Source organism: Podarcis vaucheri (genome assembly GCF_965113315.1).
Source record: "Podarcis vaucheri genome assembly, chromosome: 3".
Lineage (NCBI taxonomy): Eukaryota > Metazoa > Chordata > Lepidosauria > Squamata > Lacertidae > Podarcis > Podarcis vaucheri.
Window position 1 is genome coordinate 46,395,582 of NC_138761.1, and position 27,394 is coordinate 46,422,975.

Genomic DNA, 27,394 nt, shown 5'->3' on the forward strand with positions numbered 1-27,394 from the left:
GGATTTTTCGACCAAAGCTCACAATCTGAAAGAGAGTTACTGCAGAATAAGAAAAAAATATTGTCTAAAATGTATAAGCTACTATTGGAGTGGGAAACAAAAGATGAGGTGGTTAAAGCCTCAATGACCCACTGGCAATTGATATAGGGTATACAATAGAATTAAACCTCTGGGAGAAAGTCTGGAAGAAAGAAATTTAATGCATGTTACATGTTGAAAGAGAACTACATGAAAGTGATTCATAGATGGTATTTAGCCCCAAGTAGACTAGCTAAAAACTATAAAGTGGAATCAAATTTGTGTTGGAAATGTGAAGACATGGAAGGGGCTTTTTCATATGTAGTGGGCATGCAAAAAAAGTTAAAGAATATTGGGAGATGATATTTAATGAGATATTTAATGAGATGAAAAAAAAGTTTAAAACAGAATTCCCCCCAAAAACCCAGAGGCATTTCTGTTATGAATGGTTCAGACATTTATGTATGCAACAACAGTGGCTCAGATCCTGTTAGGCCAAAAATGGAAGGTGAGGGAGGTCTCTAGCAAGGAGAACTGGTAACTTACAATGATAAAATATGCACAGTTAGCAGGTCTAACAAGCAGAATTAGAGAGCAAGAATCACAGGTGTTTAGAAGAGTGGAAAATTTTCACTGAGTATGTAGTAAATATTTGTGTACAGACGAAAATGCTGGCAGTATTAAGGAAAATTCAACAGTATAAAATATTTAAAAGGGATGTAAGATGGGAGAACTGAATTAGATGGGTATATAAAAATATGCAGGAATGGTGGGTAAATTAAAAGAACCTTGGAAGGGAAGGGAGGGAAGAAGTTGAATGGATGGCTATAATGGATGGCTATAATGAAATGTAAAATTTGAAAATGTGATAAAAATTATTTTTAAAAAAACACAGTATGGAAACAAGACTTTAAGGACCATATACATAACAGATGTGATCAACCATTTATTTAATGACTGAGGTAACCACAGGGAATCTATGAGCTAAAGAATACAATATTAAGTTTTACAACAACCGAAAAGAACCAAACTTACGCTACTCTTGACATCTTTCAGTTTGGGAAGTATGTCTAACCCAAAGCCATCTGCTTGTCCTCTTGTCCTGTTTCCACCATTCATGTAATTCCCAAAAGCAAGGACCAAACTTAAGACCTGCATAACTCCTGAGCCATTCTTCAGTGTCTGAGAAAACAAGATACAGAGCAACTTCTTCATCAGAAATATTTGGTTTCATTTAAGAAATAATAGACAATGGCAATGGCAAAAATGATTATTTGTTATAAGGAATATATATGCTGTAACTTACTTTTGCATATCATATTCATGCTATGTTTATCTCGATAAAACCTCAATGGTAACAATTTTGTAAGACTTAACTGTTGCTCACGGGTTACAAATAAAATAACACCAAAATGTTGTTCAAATTCTGAAAGTTTTACCACCACCACCCCGCCCTTCCCTGGCACAGGAATATCAGTACTTATTAATCATTTGGTACCATTAAGGTCACTCCTCTTCAACATATACACATATATAATAGGGAAACCCAGCCAGCTGGGCAGGGTATAAATAAATTATTATTACTATCATCATCATCATCATCATCAGGGTTTCCCGGTTTCCATTAAGGGACAAGCGCCATATTTTGTCAAGAGAAAGTGGTTGGAGGTGTCATATAACAGCTCAGCCATAGAAAATGTTAGGTGGAGCTCTAAGTACATGCTCTATCTGGCATATAGCAGGTGTGTACCTGGGAAAGAAAACACAGATTTTGACAATAATGTTTTGTGGTGATGGGAAAAATTCATAAACAGGGGATATTGGAGGCCCACAGGGGAGGTGTGCAAAGGCTGCATGCGCATTAGAGTAACTGGGCAAATATCACCAGCCATAACATAACTTGCAGCAATGCAACTCTGGATTTCGCACCAGAAAAAACCAGAATGATTCCCATTCTTGACAAGAAACAACCACAGGATACAAGTTGTGAAGAGTTTTCTCTTCACTAGCAAATTAGTCATCTTACACTTGCTAGCAGAGAGATAAATAAGCATCACCAGCAGCAATGGTGTGAGCATGACTCAGCCAGCAAGAGAACCCCTGGCACACCAATGCTTGGCACAAAAGGAAGACCACCACCACATAGGCTTCTGCATAGTGGGTTAAGCCCCACAACCATCCTCTCCTGATGGAAGGAGGTATCTGGCACAATGGAGACATTCTGTTATACTTTGAAAAGTATACTTCTGTTTCTTGTTAAGAACACACACAGAGACAATTCTTAATGAGGTGGGCCACCCTACTTTTAGCAACTGGATTCTTGATGGCTAAAAAAGCATGGCAAACAAAAGTCAACTCTTCCTAAAGGCCTAAAGTAAAGGTAAAGGTACCCCTGCCCGTAGGGGCCAATCGTGTCCGACTCTAGGGTTGTGCGCCCATCTCACTTAAGAGGCTGGGGGCCAGTGCTGTCCGGAGACACTTCCGGGTCACGTGGCCAGCATGACGAAGCTGCTCTGGCAAGCCGGCACCAGCGCAGCACACGGAAACGCCGTTTACCTTCCTGCTATAAAGCGGTACCTATTTATTTACTTGCACTTAGGGGTGCTTTAGAACTGCTAGGTGGGCAGGAGCTGGGACCAAAAGACGGGAGCTCACCCGCCTTGGGGATTCGAACCACCGACCATGCGATCGGCAAGCCCTAGGCACTGAGGTTTTACCCACAGCGCCACCCGCGTCCCTCTTAAAGGCCTAAAAAGCTTCATTAGTATTACGTTAGATAAAATCTGTTTACTGATCTCTTGAGAATAGTAGGGGAGGGTGAAAGAGGACAAACTAAACCTCTTTTTTCTACTCAGACCCTGCACTGGAAGACTGAGAGGAAGTATTAACTCAATTGCCTCAGGCAATGCCCAATGAAAGACTCCTGAAAGAAGGTGGCCTTTTTGATTGATTGATTGATTGGTTGGTTGGTTGGTTTGTAGCACCCTCTTCCCCAACCAATCAGAATGAGGGAAAAGGAAGGGCTTTCCTCAGTGATATCGGCACATGGCCAAATCTAATTGATCATGTAGTACCATGACAGTATAATGTTCATTAGCCAGTACCAGACTGGTTGGGATAATGTAATGACTAACCAGGGGGAAATGGCATCAAAGAGCAGCACCTCAGACTAAAAAGAGACACAAAAAGAGCTACAGCAATAGGGTTTGGAGTGGGAAGTGTTTCAATACCCTCAAAAGCATGCATTTCACTCTGAAAATGTTTTGGGGCAGTCAACGCAACCTAGTTTTTTACCCCAGGGAAAGATGGTGGTGAAGCAGTGAGATGAGAGTTAAGGTGAGAGTTTTTACTGCAACAAAACATGTGACTCGTGTATCAGTTTCTACAGCCAGAACAGGCACTGTAACCTTCCAACAGCTTGACTTCAACCACAAAAGTGCACTACTACATTGTCTCCCAAGACACAGAGATGCCAACCAACCAACTTTTAATGCAAGCAACAAATAATCAGGGTTTTTTCAGCTGGAACTCACTGGAAATGAGTTCTGGCATCTCTCAGGTGGGCCCCAGTGCCATTATAAGAGAACGAGGGAGGTGTTCATATCCCTTTTTCTAGAAAAATGGCACTGAATATAATAAAATATCAGTTGTACATTGCTGCAAAGAGCTGTTTGACCATACTTTTCCAAACAGAACTTGCTACATTTGTAGAAGAATGTTTAGGAAACGTAGCACAATTTCCATGGGGTCATGAAGAGTCGGACACGACTAAACGACTAAATAACAACAACAACAAAGCACAATTTCATACGTGTCTACTTAACAGTAACTCCCACTGAGTTCAATGGGGATTATTCCCAGATTAAATGGATATAGGATAGCAGCCGTAGATTCTTATTGTAGTTAAGTTTCAAGATGTTTAGCTAATGTCAATGTCACCAAATTACTCCAATCTGATTATTAGAAATTATAACAGAAAGGATGTTTACAAAAATTAACACACACATTAAGAGAAAAAGCCAGATAGTGTTTGTTTAGAAAATGCTAAAGGGAAGGCAGCATCAGTTACAGACAGAAGAGATTTTGCTTTGGCACAGGAAGAAGGTACATTATTCTCTAGAGGTTGGTGTGCATTGGCTACAGACTTGTGATGTTATATTTCAGCACTGAAAGCCAAATCTTAAGATTTGCTTTGATCTTGAAGCACAATCATAAAATGTTCCATTCAGCAGGACTGCTATCCTTCACATTTAATGAGCAGCTAAAGTAAATAAAACTTTTGAAATATGAGTATTGCTGAACAAGAAAGATTAAATATCAGCAAATCTAGCCCTCACATCACATGGTCCAAAGTTAACCTACCTCACACAGTTTCTGCAACAATTCAAGCTTGCTGTGGATGGAGGAAATGCTTTCAGAAAACGTTGACTGGAACAGGATACAAAAGACTCGTTCTGAGAAGTTGGGAATGAGGGACAGCTCATAAAGAAACCTGCCGAAGTTAATGAAAAGTATTATTTATATCTATTATATGAATTTCACAGTCAAATTGTTCTCCCACAAAGCAGAAGGCAGCATTGTAGCCCAATAGAATGCCCAACCATAGGGTCCTTACTGTTCAGGTTTGTCCAAAGACTTGGCATTTTCCTTTTCTTTATTTGACTTGCCATGTTTTTCTATCTTTTCAAGTTCATCTGATTGTGCTCTCTTTAAAAAAAGACAGACAAAGAGAGGGGGTTTGGAGGGAACATTATGGTTTAAAAGTAGAATACAAATACAAATAAAAGAAATTATATAATGATCATAACACGTTAATCAATTAAAATCAGTTATGACTCCTCATATTAAGAAATCCAGCTGTTTATATAGATGGTTTCGATGGTTTCAGTGACTTAGTTTACTGAAGAATGTTACATGCAAGAATGTTTGATGCCGAACAAAACTTCTCTAAATGTAATGTTATGACTGTTAAAAGTTTGCAAGAGATCTATTCATCCACGCATACATAAAGGCAACTCATGGTCTTCTTTCTCTCTCACACACACTCCCCCCCCCACCTTTTGAGTTTTTCATATATTTTCCTGGATCCAATGTCTAGGAAGCACTATTTCTTTTCACTAGTTAGTTGCTTGCACCTGAGGGCAATCTGATCTCCAAAAACACATTTAACAAAGTAAGGCATGATGACCTAAATCAAAGTTTTCAACACTATTGATATATGAGTCAATATTTGTTTTTGGAGGGTGGGGGGGAAAGCAATTCTTTAAGTGAGTTATTTATCAATTGGTTCCGAAACCATGGGAGATGAACCGTGAGTAAAATGCTAAACAATTCCCCTTTTACATAAAGATTTGCTTCACTTAAGATGAAACAAACAGAGTCAAAAATCTCATTTCCCTCTAATATTGATGTGACTTTCTATTAGCAGGTTCCACTTTTCAACAGTATTCTGTTCAAAGGAAAGAGCAACAGTTATTTTAGAGGTCAAAGTGTTGTAACAGCAGACGGGTTTTTCCTTAAGTAGCATTACGTTTGTAGTATTTTAACATGAGTATAATACCCATCAAACACTGAAGCTGAAAAAACCCATGTGCCTGTTGTAATACACACACACACACACACACACACACACACCCTTTCTATAACAGTGAACATCTGAGTTTTGAGCACTGGGTGCTTGAATACATCCTGAATTGAAGAAGTATATGCAAAAGCAATGTTTGGTATAGACTTTGGGGTTGTATTAATAATTAAATTACATAGCCTACACGAGCTAACAATTGTACTACAGAGCTGGGAATAGGAAAGCACAACCAGAATGATGATATCTCACATTATAGTCTAAAAGCAGTATCTCTTGTGTTAGTCTCGATGGCTCCATCTTTCAGAGAGCATGAGATCACAGAAATGTGACAGTAAAAAAACAAAACAAAAAACCAATTACTGTATAAATTTCCCACACAGGATTCACAAGCCCTAGAGCTTCCACTCTTCCTATGTCAGTGCCAGTCCCAGAGCCGGTGGCCATCAAAGAGCAGGGCCCAACCACTGGCCAGGGAGGAGAGGGGAGAAAATTAGACATCTTGCCCAGGTCCAGACGCCAGTCTGGCTTTAGGTCTGGTCATGGCATTGAAGCTGCCTTGGTTGCCCTGGTTGATGACTTTTATCAGAAGAGAGAGGAGGGGCGTGTAATTTGGCTCATTCACCTTGATCTTGCAGTGGCTTTTGGTACTGCTGACCACAGTATACTTCTGGAGCTTCTCTCAGAGAGTTGGGGAAACTGTGCTTTAGTGGGTCCGCTTATATCTCCAGAGCCATTTCACGGGTGCTGTCCTGTGGTGTCCCACAGGATTCCATCTCTCTCTCCCCCCCCCATGCTATTTAACATCTATATAAACCCCCCTGAGAGCCCCCTGGAGTTAAGTGCCATCAATATGTGGATGACACCCAGCTCTGTCTCTGTTTTCAACTGAAACAGAAGAGGCAGTTGAAGTGTTAGGCCAGTGCTTGGAGGCAGTGATGGGTTGCATGTGGCCCAAAAAACTGAAGCTGAATACTGAAAAATCAGAGACGTTTTGTCTTGGAGATGGGAAGATGGCCTGCTCTGGTTGGTAGTGTTCTCTCCTGGAAGAAGAAGCTCCACAGTTTTGGGGTGCTCCTGGATTCAGCGCTGTTGAGGAACAGCAAAACATCTCTGGGCCTTGGGGAGAACACTAACCACACACCATGATGTGTTACCTTTCCACATGCAGGAAGGGTTCGAGGTGGGGGCAGACCGAAGAAGCAACTCCCTATATGTTACTTGATAAGGTGCATTTACACAAAGAGTCATTGCTGACCGTTTAAAAATATTTTAAGTCTTTGGTTTGGTGTATAGTTGCCAACTCTAAGGAGCCCAGACCCCTTCCCCTCCAATTTTGGGGGGCATCCTCCCATAGACCATGTCAAGCCACATCAGCCTCTTTCTCCAATGCATGAGAACGCAGGTAAGGTGCCTGATTGCCCACCCACTTTTCTGTCTCCCGGGCCCCCTGTCACCTCTCCTCCCCTCCAGAGGCCTTGGCCTGGACTTGGCACCCCACAAGCCCCGCGCCATGGAGGAACTTGGCTGCCACCTGTTAGCATCTGGTCAGGGATAAAAGGGAGTGGTGTGTGATTGGGCCTGCTGTCGTCTCCCAGCAAGCCCCCTGACTCAGCCTCTCATTGTTGGCTCCAGCCTGAACAGGGCTGACTCCCATGCTCAGAGCCCAGCTGCTCGAGCCTTGGAAGCTCCAGGTGAGGGAGGGAGGTGGCAGAGTCTTCCCTGGGGCCAAGAAGCTTCACCCTGGTCTGTGCCTGCTTGGTTTCAGCCTCCCTCCACCCCTCTGTCCTTCTGTTCAAGTTTGTGCCACTGGTCTGGTGAAAGGACCTGGGTTCCAGATCCCTTGAGATCCAGTCTTTGTTAGCCTACAGGCAACCTGAGAGAAACAGGAATTACAGAAAAGAGTGAAGTATGCTTTCAGTTCAGTTCCAAAGCCTAGAGCCTCATTAATAGACACAGGAAAATCTGCAGTGAAATTTGAGAGATTAGGTTTATGGCACATAGGTGCCACTTCAAGTGTGCTGCCTGTCAGGGAACTGACATCAGAGCGAGAGGCGAAGGAGAGGCTCCCAGATTCTGCAGGGGAAGGAACCAGCACCAGGGGGAGACGCAGCTTGGTAGAGGAGGAAGGAAATCGGCGTAACACCAGGGATCAAGGGGGGCAAATGGGGGAAGCGGAGGGAGAGCTCCGGGATTCTTCTCTGGACATCAGTGAGGAGAGCACAGGTCCTCCACTATCCACGCCCTCCCTGCGCAGAAGACTCCCGCGCAGTGAGAGGCGGAGACGACTGGGAGTCAGACAGCTTTTATGCTGGAAAAGGTTGCCCACAGACAGATTCTGCTAGCGACTGAGGCAGCCACACTAAAATGGGCTGTGCAGTCAGGACGGTTTAACCAAGGCAATTAAGCCCCTAACGGGGACAGTTTACGCACGAGTAACTCAAACCCATTACACTGCCCTACCTTCAAAGGCAGCACAAGTGACTAGGTGGGGAAATATGACTCTGCTGCCCTATGTTGCACTGAGCCAACATGTTTCATAGTATCATAGAATTGTGGAGTTGAAAGGGACCCCCATGAGTCAGCAGTGTGGTGCAGCATCAAAAATAACTATTGCTATTCTAGGCTGCATCAACAGAAGTATTGTGTGCAGGTCAAGGGAAGTAATAAAAGGTAAAGGGACCCCTGACCATTAGGTCCAGTCGTGGCCGACTCTGGGGTTACAGTGCTCATCTCACTTTATTGGCCGAGGGAGCCGGCGTACAGCTTTCGGGTCATGTGGCCAGCATGACTAAGCTGCTTCTGGTGAACCAGTGCAGCACACGGAAACGCTGTTTACCTTCCCGCTGAAGCGGTACCTATTTATCTACTTGCATTTTGACGTCCTTTCGAACTGCTAGATTGGCAGGAGCAGGGACCAAGCAACGGGAGCTCACCCCATTGCGGGGTTTTGAACCGCCAACCTTCTGATCGGCAAGTGCTAGGCTCTGTGGTTTAACCCACAGTGCCACCTGTGTCCCCTAAGGGAAGTAATAGTCCCACTCTATTCTGCCTTCATCAGACCACGCCTGGAATACTGAGTCCATTTCTGGGCACACAGTTGAAGAAGGATATTGATAAGATGGAACGTGTGCAGAGGAGGGCGACCAAAATGATCAAGGGTCTGGAAACCAAGCCTTACGAAGAATGATTGAGGGAATTAGGTATGTTTAGCCTGGAAAAGAGGAGACTGAGAAGAGACATGATAGCCATCTTCAAACATCTAAGGGCTGTCACATGGAGGATGAAGCAAACTCCCCCCCCCCCTGCTCCAGAGGCTAGGACACAAACCAATGGATTCAAGTTACAAGAAAGCAGATTCAAACTAAGCACCAGCAAAAAACATTCTGATGGTAAGAGCTTTTCAACAGTGGAACAGACTCCACGAGAAGTGGTTGATTCTCCTTCCTTGAAGGTTTTTAAGCGGAGGTTGTAGGGCGATCTGCCATGTATGATCTAGTTGAGATTCAGTAAAACGTTTCTCCTGCTTCTTGGAATATGAGCTAAGTTTTCTGGTACACTATTTGTGGGCTGCGTCAAGTGTCAAGTCTCCAAAGCTAATTTTGGTTATATTTGTCTCTCTTTGTGTGCATGTATATACAATTGAAGCCAAATTCAGGAAATAAAAAGGACATTCCTATTCCCCTCAAGAGCATTTTGTCAAAGAGAACATTCAACATATTGTTCACATAAAATTTCATTAGCTCCTGATTACACTTGAAACATCTTTGAAACAATACATTGAAATAAATTAAATAGAAAACTGATGGCACAAGCTAATTGTAATATAGTACAGCAAACAAGACACAAGATAATATTCCTGCACAGTTCCCCATCAAATATACTTTAAGCAGGAAAGTAAAACCAATTGGGTGGGAGTCTCCTGCAAGATACTTTTCAGAACTCTCATTTCATAAATCCTTGACTGCTCATAAATATATTGTTCTTCACATATACACATGTATTATGTATTATTAATCACAGCACATCCTTTCATTGGTGGCTGATAACAGACTGTGATGTATGGAGAGGGGGGAATAAGATAAACCAGAAAGTGTGCAAGAGCCCCTCCTTCCCCAATTGCTACATTAAACACACTTCCCATCATTTTATAACAATGGCTGTATTCAGAGATAACAACAATCTATGATAGTAAGTCCTTGTCTAGGAGAGGAGGAAGTTCCTCATAAACCTGAGGGGGGGGAAGAGAAGTAACAATTGGGGAGATACAGGGTTCTTTTCCTGGGCCTGGTGTTGTCCAACACCTTTATAAAGAAACTGGATGAAGGAATAGAGGGGATGCTCACCAAATTTGCAGGCACCAAATTGGGACGGGTAGATAATACTTCATAAAATAGAATTAGGATTTGAGAGGACTTGGAGAACAGACTGGAGAACCAAGCCAAAACTAACAAAATAATTTTCAATAGGGACAAATGAACGGTTCTACACTTACATCTTCTTCAACTAGACATGGGTATAAATCTTATAAACAAAACAGCAACCATATACAGTACAAGTCTATACTCCATTTGTTAACAAACAATAAACTTAATTTATATTTCTACTACAGTGGTACCTTGGGTTAGAGACGCTTCAGATTACAGATATCAGGTTACAGACTCTGCTAACCCAGAAATAGTACCTCGGGTTAAGAACTTTGCTTCAGGGTGAGAACAGAAATCGCGCAGTGGCGGCGCAGTGGCAGCGGGAGGCCCCATTAGCTAAAGTGGTGCTTCAGGTTAAGAACAGTTTCAGGTTAAGAACGGACATCCAGAACGAATTAAGTTCTTAACCCGAGGTACCACTGTATCTCTTGTTGTCTTCTCTATTTATTAACATAGATTAAAAAACAAAAAACACATAATTGGACTTCCTATCATTTCCCGATGTGTATTTTCCTTCTGATGGTGAATATACCTAACATTATTAGCTTATCCTTTGTTTCCTTTCTAATATATTCTTAGAACAGTACTTAACCTTTGATTTATTTCATTTATAATTCATTAATCCAGGGTCAATCAGGGTTCTACACTTAGGGAGGTATAACCGGTGGTACAAACATAAGATGAGGCACACCTGGCTTGACAGAAGCACATGTGAAAAGGAACAAGCTTGACATGAGTCAACAGTGTGATGCAGCAGCTCATGGGTCCTTCAGGTATCCACAATCATGTAGCTTCTTAATCTGCTCTTCTCTAGGTTAACTAGAGCATCTTTAATTAAATGTTACTGTAACAACTTCTTCAGTAACCATTCAGCAAATACCCAGAGACTGGAGGAGGATGAGGAGAAGAAGGACAAGAGGAAGAGGAAGAGGAAGAATACCCATGGTATTATTATGCTAGTAACCCAATAACACAGAACAATAAGCCTAAATGAGCTATCTGGGTTTTTCACTGGAAAATAGAAAATGTCTAAGATGTATTCAGTAACTATGCAGTTTAACAAGTCTTTAATTCCTTAGTAAACAGGAATTAAGCCCTCAGGATTGCGGCTTTTGAAATTAGGGTGTGTTTAGACTTGGAGGCTGCCCAAACTTCTTTCACATCTCGAAGGAAAAGCGCCATGCCAAACATATGTAATCAGAAAAAAGTGATTACATTTTGAAGAAAGATCATAAAACAAATGCTCCCATATGTTTCAGAGATCAAATAAAACGTCTGAGAACTAGTACCGCAGTGTTTTAACTGTACAGTAAAAAGAACGTTCAGATGTGACAATTAATGAACGCAGTGTATGAAAAGTAACAGGAAAGGTTGTACAAGTTAATAAAAGATTTGGAAATATGGAGCAGTAAAACGGGGCAATTCTTTTCAGGCTTCAGCAGAAAAAGAATCCTCCTTGTTCTGGAGGGAAAGCTGGGGGTGAAAGAGAAAACTCCCTCTTTGTGGAGGAGTTAAACTAAGAGAAGAATTATTTGAGACACTATATTTTTAGCAGAAAATGTAGGTGAGATGGCGCCAGCTGCAGATCAGAGTTCCAGTTAGGCCCACTTTTCCAGCAGTGATATCCACAGCAGTAGCTTCCTTGGCAAGCTCCTCTTGTCTTCTCCTCCATACAGCAAGAGCAGTAGCAACTCATAAATCCAGGGAAGATGTCAACATTTCCCTAGGCTCTCAAGGCAGTAGACCCCAAGGACAAGAGCAAAGCAGTGGTGTTTCCTCCCCCCGCTTTTCTGAAAAAGTTTAAGATTAAGAGACTCGCCAAGAAGATTATTTTCACTCCAGCTTGTTCTTTCTTTTATGTTTAATAGGCAAAGCAGCGCAAGCCTCTATGAATATTTTCGCCATAGTAGCCTGAACAGGTCCTTTCAACAGCTTCATTGCTACTTCCCTGATTAAGAGCTAGTGTCACCATCAAAGCAAGGCTAAAAAAGCATAAATAGCGGGTCAGGTATTTATATTATGTTTCTACTCTACATGCATTTCTTTCTTGCTGTTTGGCACAATTAAGGGTGATAGTGATAAGCTATTAAGCCATTTTACAGTGAGTGCCCTCCCATTATTTACCCTGTCATCCTTTGATATTATCAGATGAGCTATCTTAAACCCCCACTATGTCACAAGAAACAACAACAACAACCTGCCATTCACCCTATGGTCCCCAGGGTGGGTTACAGCCATTAAAACTCAATGTTAAAAACAATCACAAAAATAAAGTTGAACTAAAATATGCATCATATATGTAAAAACAAAACAAAAAACAGGATAAAGTTGTATGCCTTCAGCATTGGCCCAAAGGTATATAATGAAGATGTCAGAGGGACCTCTATGGGGAGTTCCACAGCTTAGGGGCTGCCAGGGACGCGGACTTATAAAAAATATTGGGGGGTGCACATGCATATAAAAAACCTTTTCGGTAATGGCCCCAGGAAACCTAATGGAATTTATCCACTTCTTGAAAGCATTAGAATATATCCTTTTTTACACATGCTTTCATTCACATTTAGTAACTAATAGACAGCCATGCTCAGCAACTAATTTTTAACAGGGACTGTACTTTTAAAGACAATATGTATTGTTGTAAGCTTGCAGAGAGAATCAGGGCTGCTGGAATTCCATTAGTGGCCCTGGAAAGAATTTATTTTGCTAGGAACAATGACTAGGAAAGAGGGATCCTACCGGAAGGTCGAAAACACTTTTGGAATAGAGCATGCTCTTCTCTTCTCCTTCCCCTCCAGAAAGCAAGTTTGGACTATAAGCTGACATAATTTGGGGGCTGAAGTCTGAGTTTAGGCATTGGGGTAGGGAATCCATTTAAAAATATGTTTAAGTTGCTCTTCCAAACCACTTGAAGTGTGTGTGGGGGAAGCATATATTGGTGTACTGTACTTTAGCTTTCCATTTCAGCTTGGATGCTCCTTGGATTTTTCTTAATTTTAGGTAGAAATAATATCATTTATGAACAGACAGTTTTGTGGCTTTAAAGTGAAATCAGATCAGTAGATACATGGAGGGAAAACGATGTAGACTATAGCAATTAAATAAAGTGAGAAAAGTGAATACAGAAAGAAAATGGATTTTAAAATAATTATTTTAAATATACTCATGTTAGGCGAAAGATAAGATTGAGTGCCAGCCAATCCATGACCTTACAGTATATTAATGTGTGTTAATACTGGCTTTTATTACATGCTAAGAATGATTAAAATGTAAAACAGCTATTTCACAATAAAACCAGCAGCTGACTATTAAAAATGCACCAAATAGATCTGGCATATGTCCTCTGACTAACTTTTTGATGTGTAGGAACTTAATTTTTCCACTGTGCTTTCCTATTATGCTAGACTACATGTCTTAGTCTACTAATTTGTAATGTCCTGTCTTTGAGGGGTTACACAATTTCCCAGACCTTTTAATTTCTGCATGGGGTTTTCCATTTGATTTGAACTAGGAAACTGTTCTATTATAGCAACACTCCCATAGCCACAACATAATGACTTTGCCCTGGTTTTCAGGCAATCAAAAAGTGCTAATAATACAATGAGTATATATTCATGATATATATTTGTCTTGTTACTCACATTCTCATAAAGGGCTTGAAGAGTCTCTAAATCAACCACAGAGTTATCCAAGTTCACAACAGCTGTGAATAAGAGAGACAAAAGTGGAAAAGGATTACATGTCAATATGATAATCCATCAGTGAAGAAAAGACTAAGCACAATAGTTTTTTATGACCCACTGGTCATACAGCTTAACGGCTTAAAGTTTATTAATGCTTTTGAAAAGTGCTGTGTCAAAGATTGTGGACAAGGAACCTGGTGGAGCCAGGTGTCAAATGTTAAGAAATTCATGCCCCCGTTCCCCTACAAGACACACATAGGATCCCATGAGTACGGCAAAAGTCAAAGATCAGAGATAAGCTTTACATCAGAGTTTCATGGTCCGACTAAAAGCATTATAGAAAATCGCAAGTCTGTTACAGCCAAACACACACACACACGAGACCTGTCACTGGTTGGGTTTCACTCTTAAACTGATTAATCCATAGATCAACCAGTGACCTTCAAGACACCTGACAAGGGTTAAATCTTCTATGCTCTAAAGCCAAAGATTTCATACAGATATAAAACTATGCTTTTCTGGTCCTGAAGTAATCTATGTTTTGCCACAGATATCCATTACTGTTCTTTTCGTGTGAAAACAAATGTAGTTAGCCATTACACAAACAGCAATTTCAATCAACCCAACTTCAAAAGGAGAAAATGATGATTATGATTAACAAAGACACCAAGAAGGAAAGTTAAGATAATTCAACAATAGCAAAGATATGAAAATTCATATTTATGCTAGCAGGATGTATTGCTATATCGAATGATTTAAAAGCTTGTCATGGTGCTTACTTCAAAAAACATTTTTAAAAGAAGACAAATTTTGTTTGTAATACACTGAGTTCGCAAATGAGAAAAGCGGCTCAGACTTCCAGCAGACAGGATGATTTGTGGCCCAGAGGTGGGCAATATAAAGTAGACTCTTGACCCTCATCCATCTAGGCTGGTTACATTAAGCCAGAACTGGCTGCCCATGTTTGTGTGATAACTGTGGAGGTTGTGGTGTTTGAACTTTGTGAAAGAAAGGCTCACTTGCTTTAGATTTTCAGGTGGAGAGCTACTGCCCTCTTTCAAATTCTTCCCATTTGGTTACAGTTTGGTTACAGTTGCTCAGGTTCATAGTTGCATCTTTTTGTTGAATTTCAGGGTGTGCTTTTTGTTGAATTTCAGGGTGTGCTTGTGGAATGGAACTGCTTGGATAGCCCTGTCTTATACCCTCATTTAGGAGATAAAAAAGTGGACCTTGTTGATTCTCTTACTCAAATTTAAGAATGACCAAAAAGAAAAAAAGAAAGGGGGGGAGGAAAAGCATCAACAAAAAAGGGAGCACAGATAAAATTGGGCATATGACCACCCTACTTCCAATTCGATCTCAAAATTATTTCAGGTATGTGTTCTGCTCCATTGGATTAACACTGTGTAGGGATATGACTAGGGTCCTTTTTGCCACCAGTACTCTTATTTTTATTTTTTATTAAAATCTGATCAAAGAAATAGCTGGTTTGAGCTTTCTGACAGATGAAAAGGCAGGAGTTTTATGGAAAACTACAATGGTATCTAATTTTCACCTTTCATCCATTTAGTTTTCCTTGTGCTTTCTATTGTGTTTGTGTGTGTGTGTGTTTGTGTGTGTATGTATGAAAAAAGGAGAAATAATGAAGGAAGAATAACCAACAGTTGTGGGAGGTCAGGCAGGTGAACGCTCAGGCTTTCAAGAGAGGTTTTTTAAAAATGCAAAAGATTTCTTTGGCTATGCACAAAGCAAGAAGAACAAGCAAGTGGAGCAGAGAAATGCTATTGGGTGACAGAGAGAAGGCAGAATTGCTCAATACCTACTTTGCCTCTGTCTTCACACAAAAGGAAAGCAGTGTGCAACCGGGTGATAACAGAATAAATGATGCAAGGAGTGAGTTGAAGCCCAAGATAGGAAAAGATGTAGTAAGGCAACCCCTAGCTACTTTAAATGAATTCAAATCTCCAGGGCCTGATGAGCTGCACCCAAGGGTACTAAAGGAGCTTGTGGATGTAATATCAGAGCCTCTGTCTATAATCTTTGAGAATTCTTGGAGAACAGGTGACGTCCCTGCAGACTGAAAGCAGTCAAATGTTGTCCCCAACTTCAAAAAGGGGGGAAAGAAGAAGACCCAGGTAACGGTTGACTAGTGAGCTTGACATCAATAGCAGGAAAGGTTCTAGTACAGATAATTAAACAGTCAATCTGTGAGCACTTAGAAAAGGATGCTATGATTACTAAGATCATGAGTTTCTTAAAAAAAGAAAGAAAGTAAAGAAAGAAAGAAAGTAATAGCATCCCGTTTCTTTTTTTGATATGAGCTAGAAGCAGTGCTATTTCTCTAGAAAAAGAGGTGCTGGAATTCACCATGAATGCATCCGTTGTTCTCTTACAATGGCAATGGCACCCACCTGAGAGGTGGTGAGTTCTGGCTGACAAATAATCCCAGTTACAAACTTGGTGGATCAAGGGAATGCTGTGGACATAGTTTATCGTGATTTCAGCAATGCTTTTGAGAAAGGTTCCCCATAATATTCTTGCAGAGCAGCTGGTAAAATGTGGATGGGTGAGGTAACTGCTAGGTGGATTTGTAGCTGGTTGACTGACCGAACCGAAAGACTGCTCACTAATTGTTCCTCATGAACTTGGAAAAAAGTGGCAAGTTGGATGCCACAGGGTTTTGTCCTGGGCCCATTGTTGTTCAACATCTTTATAAACGATTTGGATGAAGGTATTGAGGGGGTGTTCATCAAATTTTGCAGATGATACCAAACTGGGAGGGGTAGCCAATGCTGCTGAAGACAGAATCAGGATTCAATGTGGCACTAATAGATTGGAGAACTGGGCTCAAACTTAACAGAATGAACTTCAATGGGGACAAATGTAAGCTTCTACATTTTGGCAGGAATAATTAGTTGCACAAATATCAGATGAGGGACACCTGGATTGCCAGCACTACATGTAAAAAAGAATCTAGGGGTCTTCGCAGACCACAAACTGAACATGAGTCAACAGTGTGATGCAGCAGCAAAAAAAGACTAATGCTATTCTAGGTTGCATTAACAGAAGTATAGTGTCAAGATCAAGGGAAAGCATAGTCCCACTCTGTTCCACCTCTGTCAGACCACACCTAGAGTACTGTGTCCAGGTTCAGAGCACCACAAGTTAAGAAGGATATTGACAAGCTGCAATGTGTGCAGAGGAGGGTGGCCAAGATGATCAAGGGTCTGGAAACCGAGCCTTATGCGGAACAGTTGAGGGAATGGGGTATGTTCAACCTGGTAAAGAGGAGACTGAGAGGAGATGTGATTTCCATCTTCAAATATTTAAAGGACTGCCACACAGAGGATGCAGCAAGCTTGTTTTATGCTGATGTGGATGCTAGGACCAAAGCAACAGCTTCATATTAAAAGAAAGTAGATTCCGATTAAACGTCAGGAAGAACTTGCTGACAGTAAGAGTTGCTCAACAGTGGAACAGACTCCCATGAGAGGTGCTGGATTCTCCTTCCTTGGAAGTTTTTAAGCAGAGGTTAGATGGCCACCAGTTGTGTATGAGCTAGTTGAGATTCATGCATAGCAGTGGTTTGGACTAGATGACCCTCTGGGTCCCTTTCAACTTGACTATACTGTGAACCTATATACTTCTTAGGTAAAATGTGACCAGGAAAGCACCCTAACTAGCATTTCCACTGGCTATTCCTGACAGAATACTGACAGCAGATTACATTATCCTGTATAAATCAGTACCCTTCACTGTTGCTAAATGATTCTGTGTATAAACCTCAAGATTAGAGACAATATAATTCATGCTCATTTGTTTCTCATTGCTGTAAAGCATTCAGTGATAAAATGCAGTGTCTGGGACTCATCACATTTCCCCCCTACAGGTCTGAAACATAATTTTAGTTACAGTATAATAAAAGAATATATAAATAAGGAAACGTTGATGTTGATTGCACTGAGCAGGGTCCAGTGTGTATGTAGAGATTGGAGGAAAGAATTTTAGCAGATGAAAAGAACATTCATTCATTTTGGAATGTACTAACTTCCTAAGACAATCAAGTTTTTCTTTTAGCTTTCTTTCAAACCTTTGTTTTGTTTTACTCCTTCCCTTTTCTAATTTTTGACTGCATGGAGTATTTTAAAAGTTACCTGGTTATAACTTTTTTCTTTCTTTCCATTGCCTTTCTTTGTGAAGGTCATGCTGGTTCAAGAAATAAATAAATCCAAAACCAAACACATAAACGTTAAATTATTTAGATGGGAGTAAATTAAAAGTCTAACAAAACCACCACAAAAAACCTTTCAGCATTTCTCATTTTAATATGAACTTAGTTGTGGTTCGAGGACCCGATCCCCGCATAGTGGAATGAAAACACAAGGACACGTGATATAAGGTTAATGGGCAAGAAAAGGCCACAACTTTATTGATTACCTCAAGTGAAAAGGTATTGGCTTAGGCACTGGATTACATCATCTGACTCCACCCACTGGGAGAGGGGTGAGTCTAAAACAGGGGGTTTATTCACCAGTAGGTGGAGCCTGTTGATGCTAATCCAACTATAAGCTCTCCCCTGATGTCACCAAGGGTCGTGCCATGGCCTCCCGCCACACAGGCATCGGACAGAATACACGACCGCCGGATTCCTTTAACGGAATACCCAAAATTGAAGGCGTAGGCGATGGCCACACCTAGCCCTTCCACACACCACAACACATTATTCCAATGCCTAACCTACCCACCAATACCACGAAAGTTGTGACGATTGCTACGAGGTAGGCGAAAAAACCAAAAAGCCTAATGCCAAATGGAAAAATTCCTACCAGGCCCCCCGGACAACCAGGGCGACCAACCTAAGGTCCACAGCAAGGCCAAAAGAAAGCTGAGACCCTGAGCTCTAAGGGAGTGGAGGGTGGGTGACTCGCAACGGTCGGACGAAGAGAGAGGCCGGGAGGCTGGCCCGGCTGTACACGCCCCCTCGAAGGCACCTGGTTGGGTGCCTGTCAGTGGGCATGGGTGCCAGCCAGGTGAGTGAGAGGCAGGGGGCTAATGCCCCCTGCTTGAGGCGGAGTCTGGCCCCAACCACAACCACTCCCCTCTTTGCAGGAGGAGAGTCTTTCTTGCCACTAGAAACCAACCTCTAAAAAATGGTACCAAATACTGAGGGACATTCTCAGTCCACATTTTATACTGATGAGAGTTGGAATCTGCAACATCTGGAGGGTCACAGATTGCTCATGCCTTGCAAAAGCAGACCAAAGTAGCTAATCAATCCAGAACTTTCAATGATGGTCTCAACACACTGAGACTACAGGTATTAGGTGAAATGGGCACAAGAGAGGAGAGGAATATAACTAGTAACAGTCAGCATAAAAAACTGGGATGGAGGAGGAGGAGAGAAGACCTAGGCATCATATGATACACTCATTTTCTATCTTGAAGGAGAAGAGATTATGTGTACTTTAATCACAACCCATTCTTCTAGATGAAAAGACTTTTCGCTCATTTCAGTGATATTAACAAGATCCATCCCACTGCATAGACAACACTGCCCATAATAATGAATCCTGTGGAAGTCAAAGGGATTTAAGCATCTCCAGCATTCAAGGGTGGCTCGCTGAAAAGTACCAGTTGCTTGATAGAGTCCCTAATCACAGGTTTTTTTAAAAAACAATTGTGTTCAGAATAAGAAATGTAAAGTTATTGGATAAAAATATGCTTTCCCAAATATTCAAACAGCAGACAAATGCCTTTAGAAGCAGCCTATGCTCTAAATCAGTGTTTTTCAACCTTTTTTGGGCAAAGGCACACTTGTTTCATGAAAAAAATCACGAGGCACACCACCATTAGAAAATGTTAAAAAAATTAACTCTGTGCCTATATTGACTATATATAAAGTAATTCTCTTGAATAGGAATCAAATAAACACAAATCAAATAAACACAAACACTTAACATCAGTGGTGAGATTCAAACATTTTAGTAACCAGTTCCGACATTCAAGCATGGTTTAATATTTTTTTCTTTAATGGCAAACAAAAATGTTGCGGACCGTTCTCTGCTCAGCAGGGATCGATCCGCTGATCCCCACTGAGCCAGCGGATGACAGCTCCGTCTCCGCACTGTGTGCGGAGAGGGAGATGTCAGAGCCCCGCTGCTCTCTATGGGGAATCGGATGAGAGCGGACCGCCTATCCACTCTCATCCGATCCCATCTGATCTGATCCCCACCCAGGACGGATGGAAAATAGGGTGGACACAGTCCGGCGCCCGCCTAGTGGGCGAAAATGTGACATTATTTTTTAAAAAAATCTTTCGAATTTTTCAATTTTTCCCACGGCACACCAGGCAACATCTCGCGGCACACTAGTGTGCCGCGGAACAGTGGTTGAAAAACACTGCTCTAAATACAGGATGTGCACTTGTATAAAAATATTCTGTTTTTAAAGTGCTTCTGCATTCTTTTAGCTGTTTGTCTTGGGTTTCCCCCTCTCAAATGTGCTAATTTTTGTGTTTCAAAATACATGACAGCTTCTCTTCTAATTTTTCAAGTTATTAAGATTACCTAAGAATTACTTAAAGAGCAACATAACACTTTTGATTGAATTCTTTTATGAGATAAGAAAATGTACGGCAAACACAGTGGTGCCAGGCCTGTGTATTTTCAACAGCACAGGTATGCAGGAGAGTGTATATATTTCAGAGAGCTGCTTATAAGTTAGCTTATAAGGACACCATAAACATGGTTCTCTGCTTTTATGAAAATAGCTTAATCTAGAAATAGCCTTTAAAAAAATAGCTTTAAAAAAACTATACAGAAATTCAGGTCTGTGGAGGGAAAGAACCTGGGTTGTTCAAACATTCATAGCCAGTGTGTGCAGGCCTTGACAAAGGTAAATGATGGCTGACAAATTTCTAACCCAAAAAGCAAAACTAAAATGAAATGACTAATTCTTATTTATTTCTACACTTTAAATTATGTACTATCATGATTTTTTTTGTTTAAAGAGAGATTATATGAACACGAACACCACCCTTCTCTGCAGATAAGAGACATTTAATTCCACCCACAACATAGACTGTCCTAACACCCAATATATATTGACACTGCTGCTTCTCTTGCCTGCCATGCACCTAAACTTGTGGCCGTGTTGATGTGGGGGCAGGTGAACAAATAACTGAAAATGTATTTCCAGCTGAAGTGACTCTTCATGCTCTCTTTCTCCATATTTTGGAAATGTGGTCTACATTTTATTTAAAAATAGTATAAATGGCACAACTGTGGCTTGAGGCTTTGGCACGCACATTTCAAAAAATAAGCTCGCCATCTGTCTCCAGAGTGTGCTGTGAAGGTGAGGGGGGCGGGCACAGGGGTTGACTGGATCCTGGAAACAGTCAATGCATCACTTAGCCAGAGAGTGGTTCCCACTTGTCTAAACAAGGTGGTGGTGGTCGAACGACTATTAAATTAAATAGTTCTATTAAATTTAGTCATCACTTTTTACCCCCAAAAAAGTCTCAAAGTGACATGCAAAATATCATATTTCCTTGAATCTAATGCTCACCTTTTTGGGCCAAATTACATTGCGAAATTAAGGTATGTACTAGATTCGATGGCACATTCTCCAGCAAATACTTTTTTTGTTTGTTTCAAGGTTCTGAAAATTGAGGTGAGCATTAGATTCGATGGCACATTACTCAAGTAAATACGGTACAGAAGTACCCTAAAATGTCCAAAATTATTGTTATTAATTATTAGTTATAATATTAATAATAATTATTAATAAAAGTGTTCATCCCCCAGAAATTAACAACAGAAAAAAATCTCCTGCCCCACTCCAAAAATAAAAGGCCCAAAATCAAACCACATCATTATTTCAATACTTGGGGAAAACAAGAATATTCTCTTTTTTTGGCTCCAACAAACTGACGATGCCACAGGAGAGCATTCCACAGCTGAGGGGATGCTACTGCAATGGCACATTCTCTTGCTACGACTCCGCATCATCAAGGCACATGCAGAAGGGCCTCTTATGATCATAAGGCAGGTTTGTATTGGGAGAGAAGGTCTTTGAAGTATTGGAGTCCTGTGCTTTATAGTTTAAAACTAGCACTTTGAATCTGGCCTACAATCTAATTGGCCATTCATCTAACAACTATCTTTGGACCCAGAATGAGATTACTAGAGCCTGGTCACAAATTCCCCCTTTTTGGTCTAGGTGCTCAAAAGGATAGTGGTTGGTCAGCTGCAGACCCTCTTGGAAGAGACTGGTTATCAGTAACCATCCCAGTCTTGCTTTAGGCCCTGTTTTGAAACTGAAGCAGCTTTGGTCACCATGATGGATTACCTTTTTCTAAGAGAGAGACATGGGAAGTTGATTCTCATGGATCTCTCAGCTGCTTTTGATACCATTTGGCCATGATATCTTACTGAATTGGCTCTGTGGGCTGGGAGTTAGAGGCAGAATGTTATTTTGGTTCTCTTCTTACCAATGGATATGGTTCCGGAGGGTAGCACTGAGGAACTTGTGCTCAACTTCATGATCCATAGAGTCATTCAAGGTTCTACCTTGTCCTCGTACTATTTAACATCCACATGAAGCTGCTGCGTGAGAGGTCAATGGATATTTGGAGTGGGGTATCATCAGTGTGCTGACAACCAGCTCTTCTTGTCATCTGAGTCAAATGAGGCTGTGCAAGTTCTGAAACATTGTCTAGACACTTTAATGAGCTGGATGAGAGCCAATAAACTGAGATGAAATCCTGATAAGACAGTGACACTGTGGTTCAGTGGCTCTAGAGCAGCGGTTCTCAACCTGTGGGTCCGCAGATGTTGTTGGACTACAACTCGCATCATCCTTGAGCTCTGGCCTTGCTAGCTAGGGGTGATGGGAGTTGTAGTTCAACAACATCTGGGGATCCACAGGTTGATAAAGGCTGCTCTAGAGTCTAGGAATTATATACTCTGCCTGCCATTTATGGGCTTGCACTCCCTGTAAAGAAGAAGGTTCTTGGTCTGGGGTCACTACTTGATCCAAGTTGATCCATTGACACTTGAGTCAATGGAGGCTCAAGTGTCCCTGGTGGCACAGAGTGCTTTTGGCCAGGTATGGCCACTCCTGAACAGAGACCGATTGGCCACAGTAATCCATGACCTGATAACCTCCTGACTGGATTGCTGTAGTACACTGTACATAGGACTGCCCTTTAAGATTAACTTGTAAGCTGCAGCTTACATTTCCATTCAGAATTCAAGATACTGGTGATGAGTTATAAAGTCCTGAATAACTTGGAACTTTAATACTCGAAGAACAATATTTCCCTACATATACAGATAGGTAGCCGTGTTGGTCTGCCATAGTCAAAATTAAAAAATTCCTTCCAGTAGCACCTTAAAGACCAACTAAGTTAGTTCTTGGTATGAGCTTTCGTGTGCATGCACACTTCTTCAGATACACAGTATGGCAATCTGCTCTTTTTTTGTTGTAGGTTGTTACTTTAAATTATTTTATTGTTCCCCATCCTGAGATATTTGAATAAAGGGTGGGTTGTACTTTTTTTAAAGTGTACTTTTTGATACAAGTAGGCTCCTCTTCTATAAATAATAAATAATACTGCTTCATTTTGCAGAATTATGATGAACACTGACAATATCCATACAAGGGAGATGCTCACAGATGCATTACAACCATTCTACTGTAAAGGCAGAATGAAAGACCAAAGACCATTATGTTTAGAGATTGGTGAATGTCATGTAACAAATTCTTAATATTATTAGTTTGTCTTAATTTTACCCTGCTTTTATATCACTGGGTCCACAAAGCTGCTAAAATACTTTTTAAGATACAGTAGAAAAAGATCAAGGCAGTTTTAAAAATGCACTTAAATATGAGTAATCACAGTACACAGTTACTAGCAGCATTGATATCTAGTCTCTTCTTTTTTGTTATGGGGATATATGATTTGGCAGAGGGGTAAGGGATGACATGGTGCAAGATTCAATCCATGCCCTGTGCATGCTGTTGGGCACATCCCTCTCTCATGGTGAGAGGTAATTCTGCATGCATGAAGAAGAGGAAGGAAGAGTTCCATGGAGTACTATGTCATGCCCACCAGTCCACAGCAATAATGTTACAATGATATAGATTTTAATTCAAATGCTATAAAATAGGAGGTATTTTTAGTATAAACATTTCCAATGCAGGCATCTTGAGTAAACAAGCTTATATAAATCCAAAGACATAAGTTACTGATTAAATCAGCCAAAACTTCATACACCTATACAGTTTGTTTATAAAATTTGTGCAAGTTAAATTTTTAGAGAACAAATACATTTTGTTTGAGTCAGTGTGTCGCCTTCTTGTCTGGGGAAAGGGAGGGGAAAAAACGAGCCCAGTGTTGTAATCCTTTCAGAATAAAATGTTTAAATGCAAACATGATTACCATTGTAGACTGTTTAATCTAGAGAGATTATATTGCAGTTCTATTTTTGAGAGTTTTGTTGATATGACCATACAGAGCCCTTTAGTGCTTATCTTAATTATTTAGGTAAGTTTTATTTCAGTTTGGCAAGTGATAAAAACACGGGTGAAGAAAAGAGGAGGTCACTCTCAGACTGGAATATACCTTTCTGAAGCAAAGTGTCCAGATGAGCACAGTTCTACCAAATCTGACTGTTAATGGGTTTCTAAGTAAAATAATATTTAATGCCTTTTCAAAGCATCTCAGTTCATCTCAAAACAAATTTGATTCAGTACTTTTTGGTGGCAAGGAAGATCTGCCATAAAGACCACCTGCCATTTTTGACAGCAGTGGCGGTTGCAGCCTGGCAGGAGAGTTGGGGAAAGAGTTTCCTGTCCACATGGCCAGCTGGTGCTTTCATTGACCAGTCACGGGGGCTGATGGGATTTTCCTCCAGATCTTATGATGTATATGGTTGTGACTTTTTGATGTTTTGCTTATTGTTTATGACTACTTTTGTTATGTTTGTAGTTACTAATTTTTTATATGTTGTCAGCTACCTTGAGCACAGTTTTAACTGCATACAAATACGATGATTGATTGATCCCCTCAAAGTTGGGAGGCCTCAGGGGCAGCACCCCATGAAGCTCAAAGGACTGCCACTGCAGACATATAAGCTGTTTGAAAAGATAACACACGAACATCATTAAAATATTTTCTAAGATACTAGTACAGTGGTACTTCGGGTTAAGAACTTAATTCGTTCTGGAGGTCCGTTCTTAACCTGAAACTGTTCTTAATCTAATGGGGCCTCCCGCCGCCACCGTGCGCTTTCTGTTCTTATCCTGAAGCAAAGTTCTTAACCCGAGGTACTATTTCTGGGTTAGCGGAGTCTGTAACCTGAAACATCTGTAACCTGAAGCATCTGTAGCCTGAAGCAGCTGTAACCCATGGTACCACTGTAGTAGATACTACTAAGGTGAAGCCTATTCTGATTCTCAGTTATTTGCACCAGTTATTCCCCAGATACATGAACTAGTAATGTGAAAAGCGGATCTAGGTGTAAAAAAGGGAGGGGGACCTTCAACTGCTATTTAAAATTGGGGACAAAATATATATTCCACTGCAAACATTCTTAAGGGTGATGACAACCCAGCAGTAGAAAATGACTATGGCAAAAGGGGTAGCAATTACACAAAGAAAAGTGGATGGAGGAGTTGAAAATGATGCCCACAAATATATAAAATGTGAAAGGAGTTGTAAGCATGATATTCATGCTACCATTACAGAACAATTGCCAAATGACACAACTGGCAAGCACCGCATTGTAGTACCATTTATGAGGCAATGCTGAATGCCTACACAGTTCCTGTCATCTGGAGTTTAGGCACGATGCATGACTGAGTCAGCTAATTAAGCTATTTCAATTCTGCTATTACATAGCAATGCTGCTAGCCTACTCTCTGCTACTTTGCACTTTCACTTCCAATTAAGCCTTTTAACATGATTATGTGAACAACAAAGTGGTAACAAGACTACCATATCAAACACCATTCCTTCACAAGTTCAACATCAGCAGAACAATCCAAGTGGGAAGAAGGCAGGAAGAAATGAAGGTAGATGAACAGCCATGCTGGGTGTATGGCAGCAGGGTGGAAGGGAGGAGGAAGCCATGTTTTAACTTACTTCCTTCCCACCCACTTTCTGGTATCCTCCTCTTTTTTACTTCAAATGACTTCCCCTCCTATTTGTTTTCAAAGGGAGGGAAAATACACTCTGTGACTGGCACAAACAGGTCCATTAGGCCAACTAGGCAGCCAATTAGGGTGCAGACCTTTGAGGAGCCGAGTTTTACATAGATTAGTTTTTGTGATATGTGTTATAAATTTCTGATGTTTTTATTTATTTTTATTTTGTAGTTTGAATAATTTTATCGTTTCTACAAGCCATCTTTTTTAGAACATGAAGATAGCACTTTTGGGAGGTGGGTAGCTTGCCTAGGTTGCAAGATAACCCAGCCCTGACCCTGGTCATACATTTCCCCCCATTTCAAGGATGTGTTCAGGGAATAGAAAGTTTCTGGATCTTCTGGAGCCTTCAGCCAATGTGGCCTGGCACGCCCTCTTCTCTTTTGACATCAACTGATGTCAGAGCCCCGAGATGAGTAAGGCAAGGATCACTGAGCCAGGATGGGCTGTATGAGGTTGAATATGCTTCCCTTTGAGTTTGGAAATCTACTTCTGCCCTTGGAGGTGGAAGAGATCCAAAACATAATACAGCCCCTGGGGCACCCTCCCAGGGAGCATAGGACTGCCGCTTAAGAGCATTAAAATACAATATTCAGCCCAAAACTAAACAATGAAATTACTATCAAATGTAGGCTGATCTTATACAGAAGTGTTGCTAGAAAATTAACCCCAGTTTTACAACCAGCACATAAATCCAGTTTTCTAGTGTGTTGATTTATTACAATATGAAGAACTACATTGTTTCTCCTTATTATTCCAGAATATTAACTGAGAACAGCCTTAGAACTGCTACATTTTAATTATTTCAAATTGTACCACATGATGCCTGAGCAAATTAGAAAAGCAGACTCCTTTCCTAATGAAATAATGCATTGGAGATACTTGTAAACACTAATCATACCATGTGGGAAATGTCTTGAAACAAATGGTTTGGCTTCATGGGCTTGTCTGTATTTTACTGTTTAATCTGGTCATTCTACATGGAAGCAGACTGTGTTCTGGGACCTTATGATCTTCCCTTTTCATATATGCCAGATTCACTCATCACTCTCATGGGAGCATTTGAATAATAAAAGAGCTTTGGGATTAGAAAAACAACATAAAGCATTATTCCATTTGTACAAGGGTTTTGTCAGGATACTGCTTCTTGGGCATGGTGGAGCAGAGATAGGTCTACCATATTTTGAAGAGCAAAAAGGAGGACACATTTGCCAACGTCTACTTTTAACTATGGATTGCTATGATGACTCTCTGCATGAAAAAGAGGATGTGTCCTGGGAAAAGAGGACACATGGCAACCCTATAACCTGAACCACAATTCCATTATTACATATTACTAAAGTCAGACAAAAGTTTTTCATGGACTAGGAAGTGGTATGATTGACAGAGACAACAGTAATTCATGTGTAAATCATGGCTAGACAGGTTTTTGAAGCATTTCCATGAAGTGAATTTACCACAAGCGACAATGGCTCTAT

At 40.9% G+C, this 27,394-nt stretch overlaps 1 protein-coding gene across 1 annotated transcript in view; it reads right to left on the reverse strand.

The window, feature by feature from the left end:
* Positions 1-27,394, reverse strand: part of FMN2 (formin 2) — a 152,744-nt gene that overhangs the window by 43,692 nt on the left and 81,658 nt on the right. Inside the window, exons 8-11 of the mRNA XM_082214968.1 lie at positions 13,665-13,726; positions 4,634-4,725; positions 4,381-4,510; positions 1,054-1,200 (exon numbers count right to left, since the gene is read on the reverse strand). Coding sequence (XP_082071094.1) covers positions 1,054-1,200; positions 4,381-4,510; positions 4,634-4,725; positions 13,665-13,726 — 431 coding nt within the window. The remainder of the gene's footprint in view (positions 1-1,053; positions 1,201-4,380; positions 4,511-4,633; positions 4,726-13,664; positions 13,727-27,394) is intronic.